Consider the following 14,109-nt stretch of genomic DNA (forward strand, 5'->3'; position numbering starts at 1 on the left):
CTATAATAAGACTACTATCTTATTAAATTAGTCTATATTAAGGCTATCCTGTTTATTTAACTGTGGTCAATGATATCTAAGATTCATTAATTGCACTATTGTAGTAAATCGTAGGCTCCACAACAACGATACTTTTGATCTAGAGACGACATTTATGAAACCGGAACAAATATACGTCCTCGTTTTAAGAAGAAAATTTAGAAAGTTTTATATTTAAAAATATCAAACCAACCAAAATATTCAATTTAAAGTTAAACAAAATTTCACTGCCACAATCCAATAATAATGCAATGATACATGGAAACTAATGGTAAAATACAAATTCAACACACATTTTGGAAAAATTACTTCTTTTTCTTCCACCGATTTTTCTTTATACAATTGTTGTTTCTACTTCATGTTGTAATTCGGAGAGCTTGCTGAATCTTGAGGGATATGTTCGAGTATGAAAGTAACATGTATTATTATTGAATTTTAAAGCATATGTGTATACGGTTAAAATCGGACCTACCTGATTTTATTAGTTGATCGAGACCAGGGAGTTACATCGAAGGTCGGCTTCGTAGAGGATCAAACCAGAGCACGAAGACAAAGTACCGAGTTCGAGAATCTAGGTGCCCGTCAAGATCTAGGCCAGTGGCGATCGAAACCAAATAGGGCAGACTTCGAGGAGAGCGCAATAACAGAAAAGCGAGATATCCGTGACCGGTCGAAGATCGTGGCAGAAATTCCGGAATAGATCAAATCAAGGGCAGTTGTTTAGGTTAATCATGAGATTTACTTCCGTAATTAGAATTGTACCACAGATAGGATTTCTACTATATAAAGAGTATTCTAATCATTTTGTAGGGACCTTACATTCACACATTGTTCTCACGTATTTCTCACGTATTAAAGCAATATAACACTTTCTCTTTAGCTCATATTCTTGTTCATCAGCTTGTTATATTTTTAACTGCTCTTGCACCAGTTAGTTCGAGGGTATTCAAGCTCGAGGGTTGAATTCCATTCAAAGAATGTTTTGCTTTATCTTATTGTCAATTTCTGCTATTAATCTTCGTATTTATCAATTGGTATTAGGTGAAATCGTGTATCCTTAAAACCACATTATAAGTTTAATTGTTATCCAATTTTACGGGTAAATAGTTTGGCGCCCACCATGGGGCTAAGGATAATAGTGATTGTCTGGTATTAATTCTCGTAACACACACTACTTTACGTTTGTTCTTGTGAGTGTTTTTGATTCCAGGATCGACATGTCTAACTCGCAAACAGTACCACTTACGCCGATAACGACCTTGGTTTCCATGGAGAAAATGATAATGTAGTCGCCCCAGGGATCGAAGTGCCTCAGACTGGCCATGAGGGAGTACCAATTGTAGACCTCGTCGATGTCAGTTCGCATGCCGCCCTAAATGCAAATATGGGCATTGATCCTGAAAGTAGCGTATGCAGGGAAGTTCGATCAGGTGGTCGAGGTACGCAGGGCGGAGAAGATGGTGGAGTTAGCCTCCAATTGATATTTGAAATGTTACAGGCTCAGCAAGCCGCTATAGAGCAACTACAGAATCAGCATCGAGCACCAAGTGGGATCAAACTAGAAACTGTTCGCAGTGCCGAACCTATACCGAAGAGATCGAACGCCAATGATTCGGGGGCTAAACCTGCTATTATGAAAATGCTCTAGGAGCTCACACAGATTGAATTAGGAGAGAAGAAAATCGAGGCAAATTATAAAAAGATAGAAACATACAACTCCTAGGTTGACCAAATACCGGGGGCACCACCGATTCTAAAGGGTTTGGATTCGAAGAAGTTTGTGCAGAAGCCTTTCTCCCCAAGTGCGGCTCCAAAGCCCATCCCGAAAAAATTCCGCATGCCAGAAATTCCCAAATACAATGGGACCACTAACCCTAATAAGCATGTTACTTCTTATATATGTGCAATAAAGGGGAACGACTTAGAAGACGATGAGATTGAATATGTTCTGTTAAAGAAGTTTGGATAGACTTTATCGAAAAGGGCGATGATATGGTACCAAAATTTGCTGCCCAACTCCATTGATTCCTTTGCCATGCTTGCATACTCATTCGTAAAGGCACATGTCAGAGCAATAAAGGTCGTGACTAGGAAATCAGACCTCTTCAAAGTGAGACAAAAGGACAACAAAATGCTAAGGGAATTCGTATCTCGGTTCCAGATGGTACGCATGGACCTACCCCGGTCATAGATGATTGGATGTATAAGTTTTTACTCAAAGTTTGAACGAACGAAGTTCGATAGCATCACGACAACTAAAGTAGAACTTAATTGAATATCTAGCTGTAACCTGGGCTGATGTACATAATCGATACCAGTCAAAGATCAAGGTCGAGGATGATCAATTGGGAACTCCTTCTGGTTCTGTTTACCCGAATAGTCCCGTCGGTAGAATTCAAAGGGACATCAACAGAGAACCCCGATTGAACAGATATCGATACCAACCATATAGCACAAATCAAAGAAACAACGGCCTAGGACGTAACCTCGTTCGAAATTATCGAATGAATGATCGAGGACAGAGCTCCTGAGGACTCATGAACAAAAATGGCTTTGATAAACATGTCGAGCACACGGAAGCACCTCGACTATCATAATACAACTTCAGCATCAATGCATCGGGTATTGTATCGTCCATTGGACGGATCAAGGATACTAGATGGCCCAGACCCCTACAGACCGATCCAGCTCAAAGGAACCCTAACCAAATATGCAAATACCATGGTACCCATGGTCACAAAACCAAAGACTGTAGACAGCTAAGGGAGGAGGTAGCCCACTTATTCAACGAGGGTCATCTTCAAGAATTCCTGAGCGACCGAGCTAAAAATCACTCCAGAGACAGGGATGCAAACAGGAAGAACCACAACACGTAATTCATATGATCGTTGGTGGGGTCGATATTCCTCAAGGATTGGTATTTAAACGCACCAAGGTTACAATCACGAGGGAGAAGTGAACTCGGGACTACTTACCAAAAGAAACCTTGTCTTTCAACAACGAAGATGCAGAAGGGATCGAACAACCTCACAATGATGCACTGGTAATATTTATCCATATGAATAAAATTCAAGTTAAACGTGTGTTGATTGATCCAGGTAGCTCGGCAAATATTATTTGATCAAGGATCGTAGAGCAACTCGGCCTCCAAGATCAAATTGTGCCCCCAGCTCGGGTACTTAACGACTTCAACATGGCAAGTTAAACCACCAAAGGGGAAATCATTCTGCCAGTAAATGTGGCCAGGACCATCCAAGAAACAAAGTTCCATGTGATCGAAGGCGACATGAGGTACAACGCGCTGCTCGGAAAGCCTCAGATTCATAATATAAGAGTAGTACCAAATCAAGTCAAGCCAAGCCAATTCAATCCAAACCAAGTCAAACCAATCCAAGCCAAATCAAGCTATGTTAAGCCATTTGGGTAAGAAAAGTGGGATGGGTAGGTAGGTCGGGTAATTAATTTTAATTTGATAGGTATATATTGTAAAAAGTGCATGTCACACGTTATTTGCTCACCCTCATATAACTTGTACCTATTTTCATTTTTTTAAAACTTGTACCCATTGTTTAAACAACTCCAGGCCTTTTTCTCCTCTTCGACGAGTAACAATAATTTTATATGGTGTTTGTGAATATATTTTAAGGTAGTTTATGATGTTTTACAATGGTAAGTTGTTGTGGTGCTTTATTTTTTACTATTGCTTAGGGTTTTTTTCTTAATTAGTTGCAAAATGTGTTCGTTAGATTTATTGTTATTTTGGCAAATTGATGATTCAGGTTTGTTCTTGATGATATTTGGAGGTTATGTTTCAAATTTGAGCTCATTTGGAGTAGATTTAGGTATTAAATCGTATATTGGAATGTTAAAATTCGAAGAATAAATTTCTGTTTTTGGGCAATTGACACTTTAGGCCTATTTGGCTTTAAGTACATAAAAATGCTGGTTGCACTTCAAACCTTTTGGTCTTAAGTTCATTTGGAGTGTAATTTTTCACTTCAGACTTATTGGCCTTAAGTGTAGGGAAATGTTTGTTGCACTTTAAACCTTTTGGGCTTAAGTGCATATAAAGTGCAATTTTTCACTTCTGACTTATTGGCTTTAAAGTGCATGAAACTATTGGTTGCACTTCACACCTATTTGGCCTTAAGTGCATCTGAGGTGCTATTTTTCAGTTCAGACTTATTGGCCTTAAGTGTAGGAAAACGTTTGTTGCACTTCAGACTTTTTGACCATAAGTGTATTTGAAGTGCAGTTTTTCACTTCACGCTTATTGGCCTTAAGTGCATGAAATCATTTGTCGCACTTCATACCTATTTGGCCTTAAGTTGTAATTTTTTTACTTCAGACTAATTTTTTTAACTTCAGACCCGATAAGTCTGAAGTTGGAACTTAAAGTGGGTAGACTTACAATTTTTTTTTACAAAATGGTTATAGGTTCAACTATAATTCCAAAACCAGTTATAGATGCAAAAACCTCGTATATATTATAATTAGTTTTCAAATGCGCTTAAAGCCTGTTTGGATTGGCTTAATTTAAGTGATTTTAAGCCAAAATAGCTTTTAAGTCATTTTTAATGTTTGGATAAAGTAAAAAAATACTTTTAAGCAATTATTTTTAAGCTAAAATGATAAAATAAGCCAAAAGCTAGAATTACTGTTTTTGGCTTAAAAGTCACTTAGAACAAGCCCATCCAAATGGGCTCTTAAGCTTAGTGGCTTCATAAATTGCGTTAAAATAGCACGGTCTAGCCAGTTTTCAGATTGGTCATTCAAAAATAGCTAGTGTTTGCCAAGTTATTGAAAAATAGCCACTATTTTGCTGCAATAGAGACCGGTCCAGCATAATACTGGAGTTCGGTGCACCTGTATATGAACTTCCAACATATTATGCTGGGCTGGTATACTTTGCTGGCTCCAGTATAATATACTGGAGACTGGAGAACCGATGCTCCAAACTCTAGTATATTTTGCTGGATCGATATATTATACTGGAACTCCAGTATATTATGCTGCAGTATTTTTTCATATTTTGAATAGTATTTTCGTTCAAATTTATCTTTATATAAAAACTAACTAAATTTTGATTACTTTAAAAAATGTGACTATTTTTAAATGACTTATAAATCTGCCTATTTTTGAATTGCTCATATTTTCCTCAGTACTTCTAGGCCACTCAAGTCGCTTTAGCTAGTACCGCCACCGGATCTCCAATTCTCTTTCTCTCTCTCTCTTAATTCACCTAATTTTTTTCTTTTTTTACCCAAATTCGAATCCCTATATTCGAAGCAAATTTCGAAGGCATTGTTCTTCTTCCTCTTTAAAGGTACCTTTTTATATATCCGTTGATTCATTTTTTTCTCCTTGTTGTGTGTTAAGATATTCATTATATTTGTCCTGCTTAGATCTGTTTATACCCCTTTTTAAACAAAAAATAAAAAAAAATCCCTTTTGTTCACTTTTTTTTTTTGGGTTTAAAGGAATTAATTTTCTCTGTAGGGGGTTGTCTTGCAAGCTTGAGTCTTTTTACAATTTTTGGTTCTTGAATAGTGTTTAATGTCCTTTTCTAGTTAAAGGTTCAATCGGGTTGCCTCTTTTTTTCTTTTTTCTTTTTTTTGTATTTTTTCTAAGGTGTGAATAACTTGCTGTTTTCTTTGCAGAAATATTGATTTTTTTGCCGATTCTTGAAATTTGTTTTAGGGCTCCTCTGTTGAATATTTAGGTTTAGGAACCACTTTTATGGAATTTGAATGCCAAAGAGGTACTAAAATTGGTTTGAAAGATTGTTCTATAGATTGTGTAGACTACCCCTGCAAAGGAAAAGCTGATTCTAGTTTTATTGAACCTTCAAAGAACCGTAAGAGTTTCGCAGAGAAACATAAATCACTGTGGAGATTGGATGGGAAAGGTGGTAGTTTGAGTTTGAAACGCGAGGAGTCACTCGCTGTTAAGGAGGTTCTGCTTGATTGTCGGTCTATTACTGACCTTCCTCCGGCATTGATCTCAGAAATACTTAATTGCTTAGAACCGAAGGAACTTGGCATCGTTTCTTGTGTGAATACATCATTGTATCGTCTTGCTTCTGAGCACCATGTGTGGAAGGAGTTCTATTATGAGAGGTGGGGGCAGCCAATATTGCTGGCACCTTTGGGCGCAGAGCATGCGGATGAGAAGTCGTGGAAGGAGCTTTTCGTGGAGAGGGAATTCCGTAGTAAAACATTCATGGGACGCTATAGTATGGATACATTGCATGGTCATACTGAGGCTGTTAGAACGGTTGTTGTTTTATCTTCAAAGAAGCTTGTGTTTACTTCAGGGTATGATCAGATAGTAAGAATGTGGGACCTGGAAGAAGGTTTATCCATTGCATCATCTCGCCCTCTTGGCTGCACAATTCGTGCAGTTGCAGCTGATTCAAGGCTCTTAGTGGCAGGGGGTACAGATGGATTTATACATGGCTGGAGAGCAGAGGATGGAAATCCACATCTCTTTGATCTTCGATCACCTCAGAACCAGAACATGGAATTCAGAGTTTGGAAACATGAAGGCCCAATAACATGTCTTGCATTGGATTTAAATAAGATGTACAGTGGTTCATGGGACATGAGCATACGTGTTTGGGATCGATCTTCTTTGAAATGTTTGGAAGTTTTAATGCATAATGACTGGGTTTGGAGCCTTGCTCCCCATGATACAACAGTGGCGAGCACTGCTGGTTCAGATCTTTATGTCTGGGACACTAATAGTGGATCAAAACTTGCTATTGTCACCAATGTTCATGCTGGTAATGCTTTTTCTTTAGCGCGAAGTCACACAGGGAAGCTCCTGTTCAGTGGAGGAGAAGATGGAGCTATACACATGTTCGAGATCATTGGAAATGTTAAGTTTCATGTCAGGCGTGTGGCGACATGGATTCCTCACTCTGGTGCTGTTTATTCTCTTGCTTTTGAGTTCCCTTGGCTTGTTTCAGCTTCTAGTGATGGAAAACTCTCACTTATTGACGTGAGAAAGCTGTTGAGGACAAAGCAGAGTTATGTGATGGAGAAGATTTGGAAGGTTGACAATTGCGTTAAAAATGTAGAGCTGCCCCAAAGAATGCTACATGGATTTGGGAGCAATCTGTTTGCTGTGGTTGTTGGTCCTGATCGTATTGTGTGTGCTGGAGAAGAAGGCGTTGTTAGGATCTGGAACTTCTCAGAAGCTTTGGAGATTGAGCAGAGAGTTCGAGCATTAAGAGGGCTAAGGTTAGAGAACAGAATGAGGAGGCGTAAACTTCAGTCTGTAATGACTGGTAAAGGTAGTCGCGCTGATCAGTGCTCAGTTGCTGCTAAGAAGAATCAAATGAATGGTGATAGGAACAGCTGGCGCAACAAGCGTAGGTTGACTGGAAAGGTGAAGGTCTAGAAATTATTGCAGTTTGTCAATAATTCCTAAATATGCTTTGCTCATTTCTGTAGTTTTACCCATTTCTGATTTATATTGGCATTTAAATTGAAGGAACAAGCTGTTACCTTTGACAACCTTTTCCTTATTAGGTTGATTTCGTGCGGGTCTTATGTCACTGACAAGGGTCTACCAATGTTAATTCCTGATATATTTAAAATGTAAATTGTTTCTTTTCTGGTATGGCTATCAGCCTCTGTTCCTGTTTTTAATTCATGCTGGCAATTAAGAAGTCACATTTTGAACAGGTAAAGTAAAAAACTTGGCAAGAGGCAATTAAGAAGTCAGATATATCATCAACAATAAAAAAGAAGAAGTCAGATTTATCATCTGCGGTTGTTGCTCAACTTGATATAACTTGCCTGCAGATTCTTGTATTGCTTTAGCATACAGTGAACTCTTTAAATTGTATTTTTAATCTGACCGGGAACAATGGCAGACTGGCTGTTCTATGATACTCGCCCCAGTACTGGATACAGAGGGGCATATCCATTTTCTGCACTAGGATTTTAACCAATCTATTCACCTTTTACACTGTAAAACAGCCTGAGGTCTTATACCAGTTCATCTTCATTGCTTTTGGTGTTACTAACAGCTTTTTCAGTACCTTCTTTCATGTTAACTACTACATTGACATTCACATAATCAGAGTCTTCATCCGTTGCAATATTTTGTTATTCTCTCTGACATCTTTTCCATGGGCAAAAAAACTCGGTAACTGATGTTGCCTTGGAATGCTCTGTTAAAAGGGCTGTAGGTCATCTTAACACTGTCGGCTGTCCTATGCCCAGCTGCTGGTAAGAAACTGGATTAGTTCTGTATTGAAGACCAACTTGTTTGGAACACGTTTTATATATTTAGAACATTATTGGAGGTTAATTGAAGCTCTTTTTGCTGCAATATGCATTTCTACCTGATGGTTCAAACTTCCGGGGTTTAACGAAACACTGGGTTCTTTGTGTAAGAATGGTCATTGTGTATTTCAGTGTCATATGAAACTTGAAACAAAAGCAGTTTCTCCTTTCATTTTCTTGTGTTTTTCTTAAGCTTTTTGTTGGGATGGGAAAGAGGGGGTGGTCTTTTTATAGTTTGTTTTTGTTACAGTTCATGATAATTACTTGTTGGAGCCTTGGAGAGTTGTAGTTTGGTTTATTGTAAGGCCTTGTTTGGTGTTTCAACACTTCTCTGTGGATTCACCCTTTCTTTCCTCATATTTGCAAATTCTTTAACTTTAAGCTTCATATTTTATGCTTAATGATAAATTGTTACAATAATAGTGACGTCATGACATATTTAATGGGACTATGGTGTTTAGAAACATTCCAAGAAGGGAAGAAACGTGCTGTGCTTATATATAAGAAAAAGGGAAAGAAAATACAAAGTGTATGGCCTTTGTTATGGGGGAAAAACAGGTGGTTCACATAAATTTTGCTTCAAGAGCCTTCGTTAAAACCTTTCTAAAAGAATAAATGCTTTGTTTCATATGTGACTGCTCAATCAATTTTTAAAAAGTAATACTTGGAAATCATACACATGATAATGAAAAAATTACCACAAACGAAAAAATTCACAATCTTAAAACTAAAACACTTGTTGAAAGTAGATTCAATATTTTAAAACCACTTTTAATGTTTATAGGTATAAAGCGACAATAATAGAAGAAAACAATAATAACAATAAAATTACTCCATCAATATATTACAAATACAAAGCTAGCGTTTAGACATAAATTTGGTTGAAACTTGAAAAATGAGTTTTTGAAGTTATGTTGAAATATAGTTTTTGGAAGTTGAAGTTGTGTTTGGACATATATTTTATTTAAAAATAAGTTGAAGTTATGTGAGTTGGAAGGAAAATTTTCACCCAAAAACTATCATAAATCAGTTTTTAAAAACTTAGAAAAAATGAACAAATATTATTTTGTTCTTTTTTTTAAAAAAAAAACAAGCAGCCAAAATCTATGGCCAAAGGTCCTAAAAGATGACCATCAATTAGAGCGACTCAATTGCTACCATCCCCCTGCTCCCTTCTCATTCCTTCCTAAATAGTTAATCCTATCCTCCTGTAATAGAAAAAAGAATTAATCCAAATAGCCGTTTACTTAATTACTTAAATTAAAAATAATTGGTGAATATATAATACGTATATGTGTATAATTTATGTATCATATGTAGGTTGACAAATGGACGGGTCGGGTCGGATATGAGCGGGCCAAAACAGGCAATTTAAAAAACGGATACATTATCCGACCCGACCCGCATTTGAGACGAATGAAAAAACGGGTTTATCCGGTGGATAATATGGATATTATCCATGACTTCTTAAATATGATCACTTATGGGAGAATTCCTTGTCTTCCAAACTTGAGGAACTCCAATTTGAGGTTTTACAAATGTAAAATTTAAACACGTTAGTTATCCATTTGGTTAACCATTTTCTAAGTGGATAATATGGTTCTTTATCTATATTCGATCCGTTTTTAAATAATTTATTATCCAATCCATTTTTTGATGAATAATATGGATGAATAACTATTTTCTTTTAATCATTTTGTCCCCTCTAATCATATGTGTATAACCCGTATAAAATTTACTTATAGCAGCTAGAAAAAGTAAATAGTGAAGTTTGCCAGCTATTTGTGTTAAACTCCCTTTTTTTTTTTTTAAATGCGAGGGGCAAAGATAGTTTTCAGTGTAACTTTTCAAAGAAAACACTGCTCCTAAACACTTAATAAGCTGTATTTCAGGAAGAAACCGGGAAAAAGAAACGAACCCAGAAATCCAAATTTTTTATCGCAATGCGGTTCTTGAAAGGAAGAAGATGGGTTCTTGGATCAATTTTGTATGTGGGTTTGGTGGTAATGATGGATTTGTGCATGGGAAATGAGGAAATGAATAATAGTTCGTGGTGGCCAACAGTGACAGGGATGTACATAATGGGGGATTCATCTGTTGATTGTGGAGATAACACTCCTTTCTACCCCATTCTTCACCAAAATCTTTCTTTACACCCTTGTAATGGCTCTGATCAAACTCTCCTCCCTCAGCTTCTTGGTACTCTCTCTCTCTCTCTCTCTCTCTCTCTCTCTCTCTCTCTCTCTCTCTCTCTCTCTCTCCCTCTCTCTCGTTGCCTTTCGTTTTTCTATTTGGTGTGTATTATTTTCTGTGATCCTTTCTTGTATTGGGCGTTATGCTGACGAGAAGTTTCAAGAAATGCTTGAAGTTCCATTTTTTTTTTTGTGTGTTCTTCCGTTTTTCCTTTTTTTTGGAGGGGGTTGGGTGGGTGGGTGGGGTAGTAGCTTTGCTAATTTTTTCTTGAAGTGGGTATGTCTAAATTTGGTGCTTTTGTTCTGTTTCTGGAAGCAGCTAAGTCCATTTTAATATGAGGCTTAGTTTGAAACTTTTGGTCTGGGAAGAATGTCATTTCCAAGAAATTGGTGGAATACTGACTTCTTGATATAACTTGAAACTTTGTTGATATCCTAATGATTGGAAAGCCCAGGGACAATTAAGGGTATGATCAATTTCATTGACTCTGTTTCTCAGACATATACTTTATTGTAGCTCGGTTATAATAAAATCACATGTAAATGCAGAAGTTTGGAAGTTTACAGTTTTTGTAATAAGTCTGGATATTTGCTTGTGCATCTTGTTTTTTTCCTAAAACTTCTGATATCATGCTTAGTCCGGCTGAAAATGCTGAATGATGATAATAACCTCGGTTGCTGCAGCTAAGAAGATGGGATTGCAATATGTTAAACCATTCTACAGCCAGAATGGATCGATTGAGGAACTTCTAAATGGAGTGAATTTTGGTGCTGCCCAAGCTACAATCATGTACCCTAGAAGTCGAAGTTATCAGTCGCTCAACCAACAACTACGCCAAACATTCGAGACCATCCAGTTACTGCAGCTTCAGCTTGGCCAAGAAACTGCCAAAACTCTAATTGAATCCTCCCTTTTCTACCTGTCCTTTGGAAAAGATGATTTGATTAACTACTTAGTTGATGATGAATCTGCAACAAGTCCTGGATATGACGGCTTAAATTTCACCCGTATTTTGGTTGACCAGATGATAAATGTCATTGAAAACCTTTATGATGCAAATGCCAGGAAGATTGTATGCATGGGCATACTGCCTTTGGGATGCTCACCGAGCGTAATGAGCATAAGGCACAATTCAACAATTGGCGATAAGCTGGGCTGTGAGAACGATGTCAACTTGCTAGTTTTGGAATTCAATACAAAGCTAGAGCAGAAGATTCTTGACCTTAACCTCAAAATGCGAGGTGCCCAAGTCATATTCTGTGATATCTATCGAGCAATGATGGAATTCATTTTTCATCCTCAAGCCTATGGTAGGACTAATGCTTCATACACTTCTCAACATCAAAAGCCTTTCTAACAAATTGCCTAACAATTGGAAATAGTACAAGATTAACTGCTTTCTGCACAAATCATTTGCTGGTTGCGACATCTCTGATTTGCATCTCTTTGGGTGAACTCGTTTGTTGGCAATATGCATTTACTTGATCATGCCAATCTAAAGCATTTTGCTATTAGGATAATTTGAAAATGCCTGAATGTTGATCAGTGTTGCCTTAAACTGGACCGAATGTTGTTTCTGTAACGGACATTATATTTGAAGTGTTACACTATTCTCTCATTGCATATTGGACGATATCTTTAGATAGTTGATTTATTTGCCTTCCGCACTCAAAAGAAGCAGATTTGTTTTAAGGATTTCATATTAGGTTATTCCACATACTATTTGGAATTTCATCGCGCTTCAATATTCCACATACGATTTGGAATTTCCACTATGCCTGGTGAATTTCATTATAACTTCACATCTCTATCTGTGTGCTCCTGTAGTCCTTCTTTCCTTTTGTTATTATCTCTCTGTCATCCTTGATTCTGATCCGAAACGCATAAAGAAAGAACACCTGCAGTTCTGATTTTTCTTGTACAAAATTTGGTTTCTTTCCATATATTTAGTTATACTAAATCTATGCAAATCTCTAGCCGTTCTGGTTTGTCGTTATCGATGACCATCTCACTCTGGTGTGAAAATGTTGCAGGGTTTGAGGATGCAAGGAATGCCTGTTGTGGGCTAGGCAAATATGGTGGGATGAAAGGCTGCCTGTCACCAGATATGGCATGCCAACGAGCTTCAAATCATGTATGGTGGGATTTATATAACCCTACTGAAGCTGTGAATATCTTGCTAGCTAACTCAGCATGGTCCGGCGATCCATTATCTTCCATCTGTCGTCCATTCACTCTTAAGGCATTAGGATCCTCTTCATACTAGAAAATCATAAGTCAATGCCTAGTTAGCTCTGCTTACTTTCTAAATTTCTCTTTCTTGAGAGTTTCTGTGTGTATTGTGTATTACTTGTACTCAGAAATATCTTTGTTCAAGACTTTTGAGAGAGGATGGAATTAGGAGAACCCCACTTTTGATTAGGCTTATAGTAGATGATATGAGTAGTGCATTACTGTGTATTCAGCAGAATGTGGGATGATGAGAAGCAAACTGGGTTGGAAGAATGAACATAATAAAATGTTCAGTTTGATATCGTCTTTGTGGCCTATTAAATTAAGGCTAGTTTATCTAACTTGATGTGAATATACAGAGGGTGTTTGGATAAACTTATAAGCACATTTTCACTCATATAGTATACACATTTGGTAAGTGTCAAAAGTGCTTATAACTAAAGGTGTTAAGGGGCGGGGAGGGGCCGGCCAGGCCGGCCGGGCTAGAGGAAAAGGGAACCAGCCCGTTTCAGTACCGGTTCGGTTACCGGGTATACCGGTTCCGGGCTTAGCTAGTGCTAAATTGAACTGGAAACGTTCCGGGCCTAATGAGCCGGGTCGGTTTTATTTAATTTTTTTATTTTATATTTTGTATAACAATTGTAATTTATATTAAGATAAAGTAAAAATGTAAAACACTAAAAAATAACGTATAAAAAGAATGTTTGAATAAATTTCAAAGGCTTTAAAAGCCTTATATTTGAAATTTTGAATAAAACGTTAAAAACTTCAAAGGCTTTAAAAGCCTTATATTTAAAAAATTCATTACAAATTTAAGATTATACAATGAACATGAAAAAAAAATATAACTTATAATTTGCAAGTTTTTTTTATTTATTTAAACTTGCAAATTAAAGTTTACATTTTACAACAACTAAATTAAAGAAAAAAGAGAAATTTGAATTTGAATTATTAAATATAATCTTTAAAGGCTTTGCATTGCTCTAGTAAGTTCTTCATAATCAATGTGAACTTCTTGGCCATCTACTAGAGTGTTGAAATTTGAATTTTAAAATTTTAAAATTGAAATTAAGTGACTACATAAAATTATTTAATAAGACCAATATGTAAGGATCATACTTTAAAGGCTTTCATTTCATGTTTTCATTGCATAATAATACTTCAAATTAGCTTGTCTAATAAACTAACACATTAAGCTTAAACAAGTCTAATAAATTCAAAATAACACAAATTGTCTCAAATCAACTTAAATATAAATTTCTAGAGAATGATCAAGACAACCCTTGATATGCCTCCTTAAACAGCCTGTGCCCTCCCACTTTCCACGAACATTTAAGACTCGACCACA

The 14,109-nt window shown here is 36.8% G+C and overlaps 1 protein-coding gene across 2 annotated transcripts; it reads left to right on the forward strand.

The window, feature by feature from the left end:
* Positions 1–5,215: 5,215 nt before the first annotated feature.
* Positions 5,216–13,067, forward strand: LOC104221776 (uncharacterized). Of its 2 annotated transcripts, none has more exons than XM_009772904.2 (5): positions 5,216–5,365; positions 5,700–7,431; positions 10,229–10,535; positions 11,213–11,839; positions 12,563–13,067. In XM_009772904.2, the coding sequence occupies exons 2-5, from the start codon at positions 5,779–5,781 to the stop codon at positions 12,793–12,795; spliced, it is 2,820 nt and encodes a 939-aa protein (XP_009771206.1). In that variant the 5' UTR covers positions 5,216–5,365; positions 5,700–5,778; the 3' UTR covers positions 12,796–13,067. The 2 variants fall into 2 exon arrangements, with proteins under 2 accessions (XP_009771206.1, XP_009771207.1); XM_009772905.2 differs by having other exon boundaries at positions 5,740–7,431.
* Positions 13,068–14,109: the final 1,042 nt, after the last annotated feature.

The sequence above is a fragment of the Nicotiana sylvestris genome, chromosome 11, assembly GCF_000393655.2.
Source record: "Nicotiana sylvestris chromosome 11, ASM39365v2, whole genome shotgun sequence".
Lineage (NCBI taxonomy): Eukaryota > Viridiplantae > Streptophyta > Magnoliopsida > Solanales > Solanaceae > Nicotiana > Nicotiana sylvestris.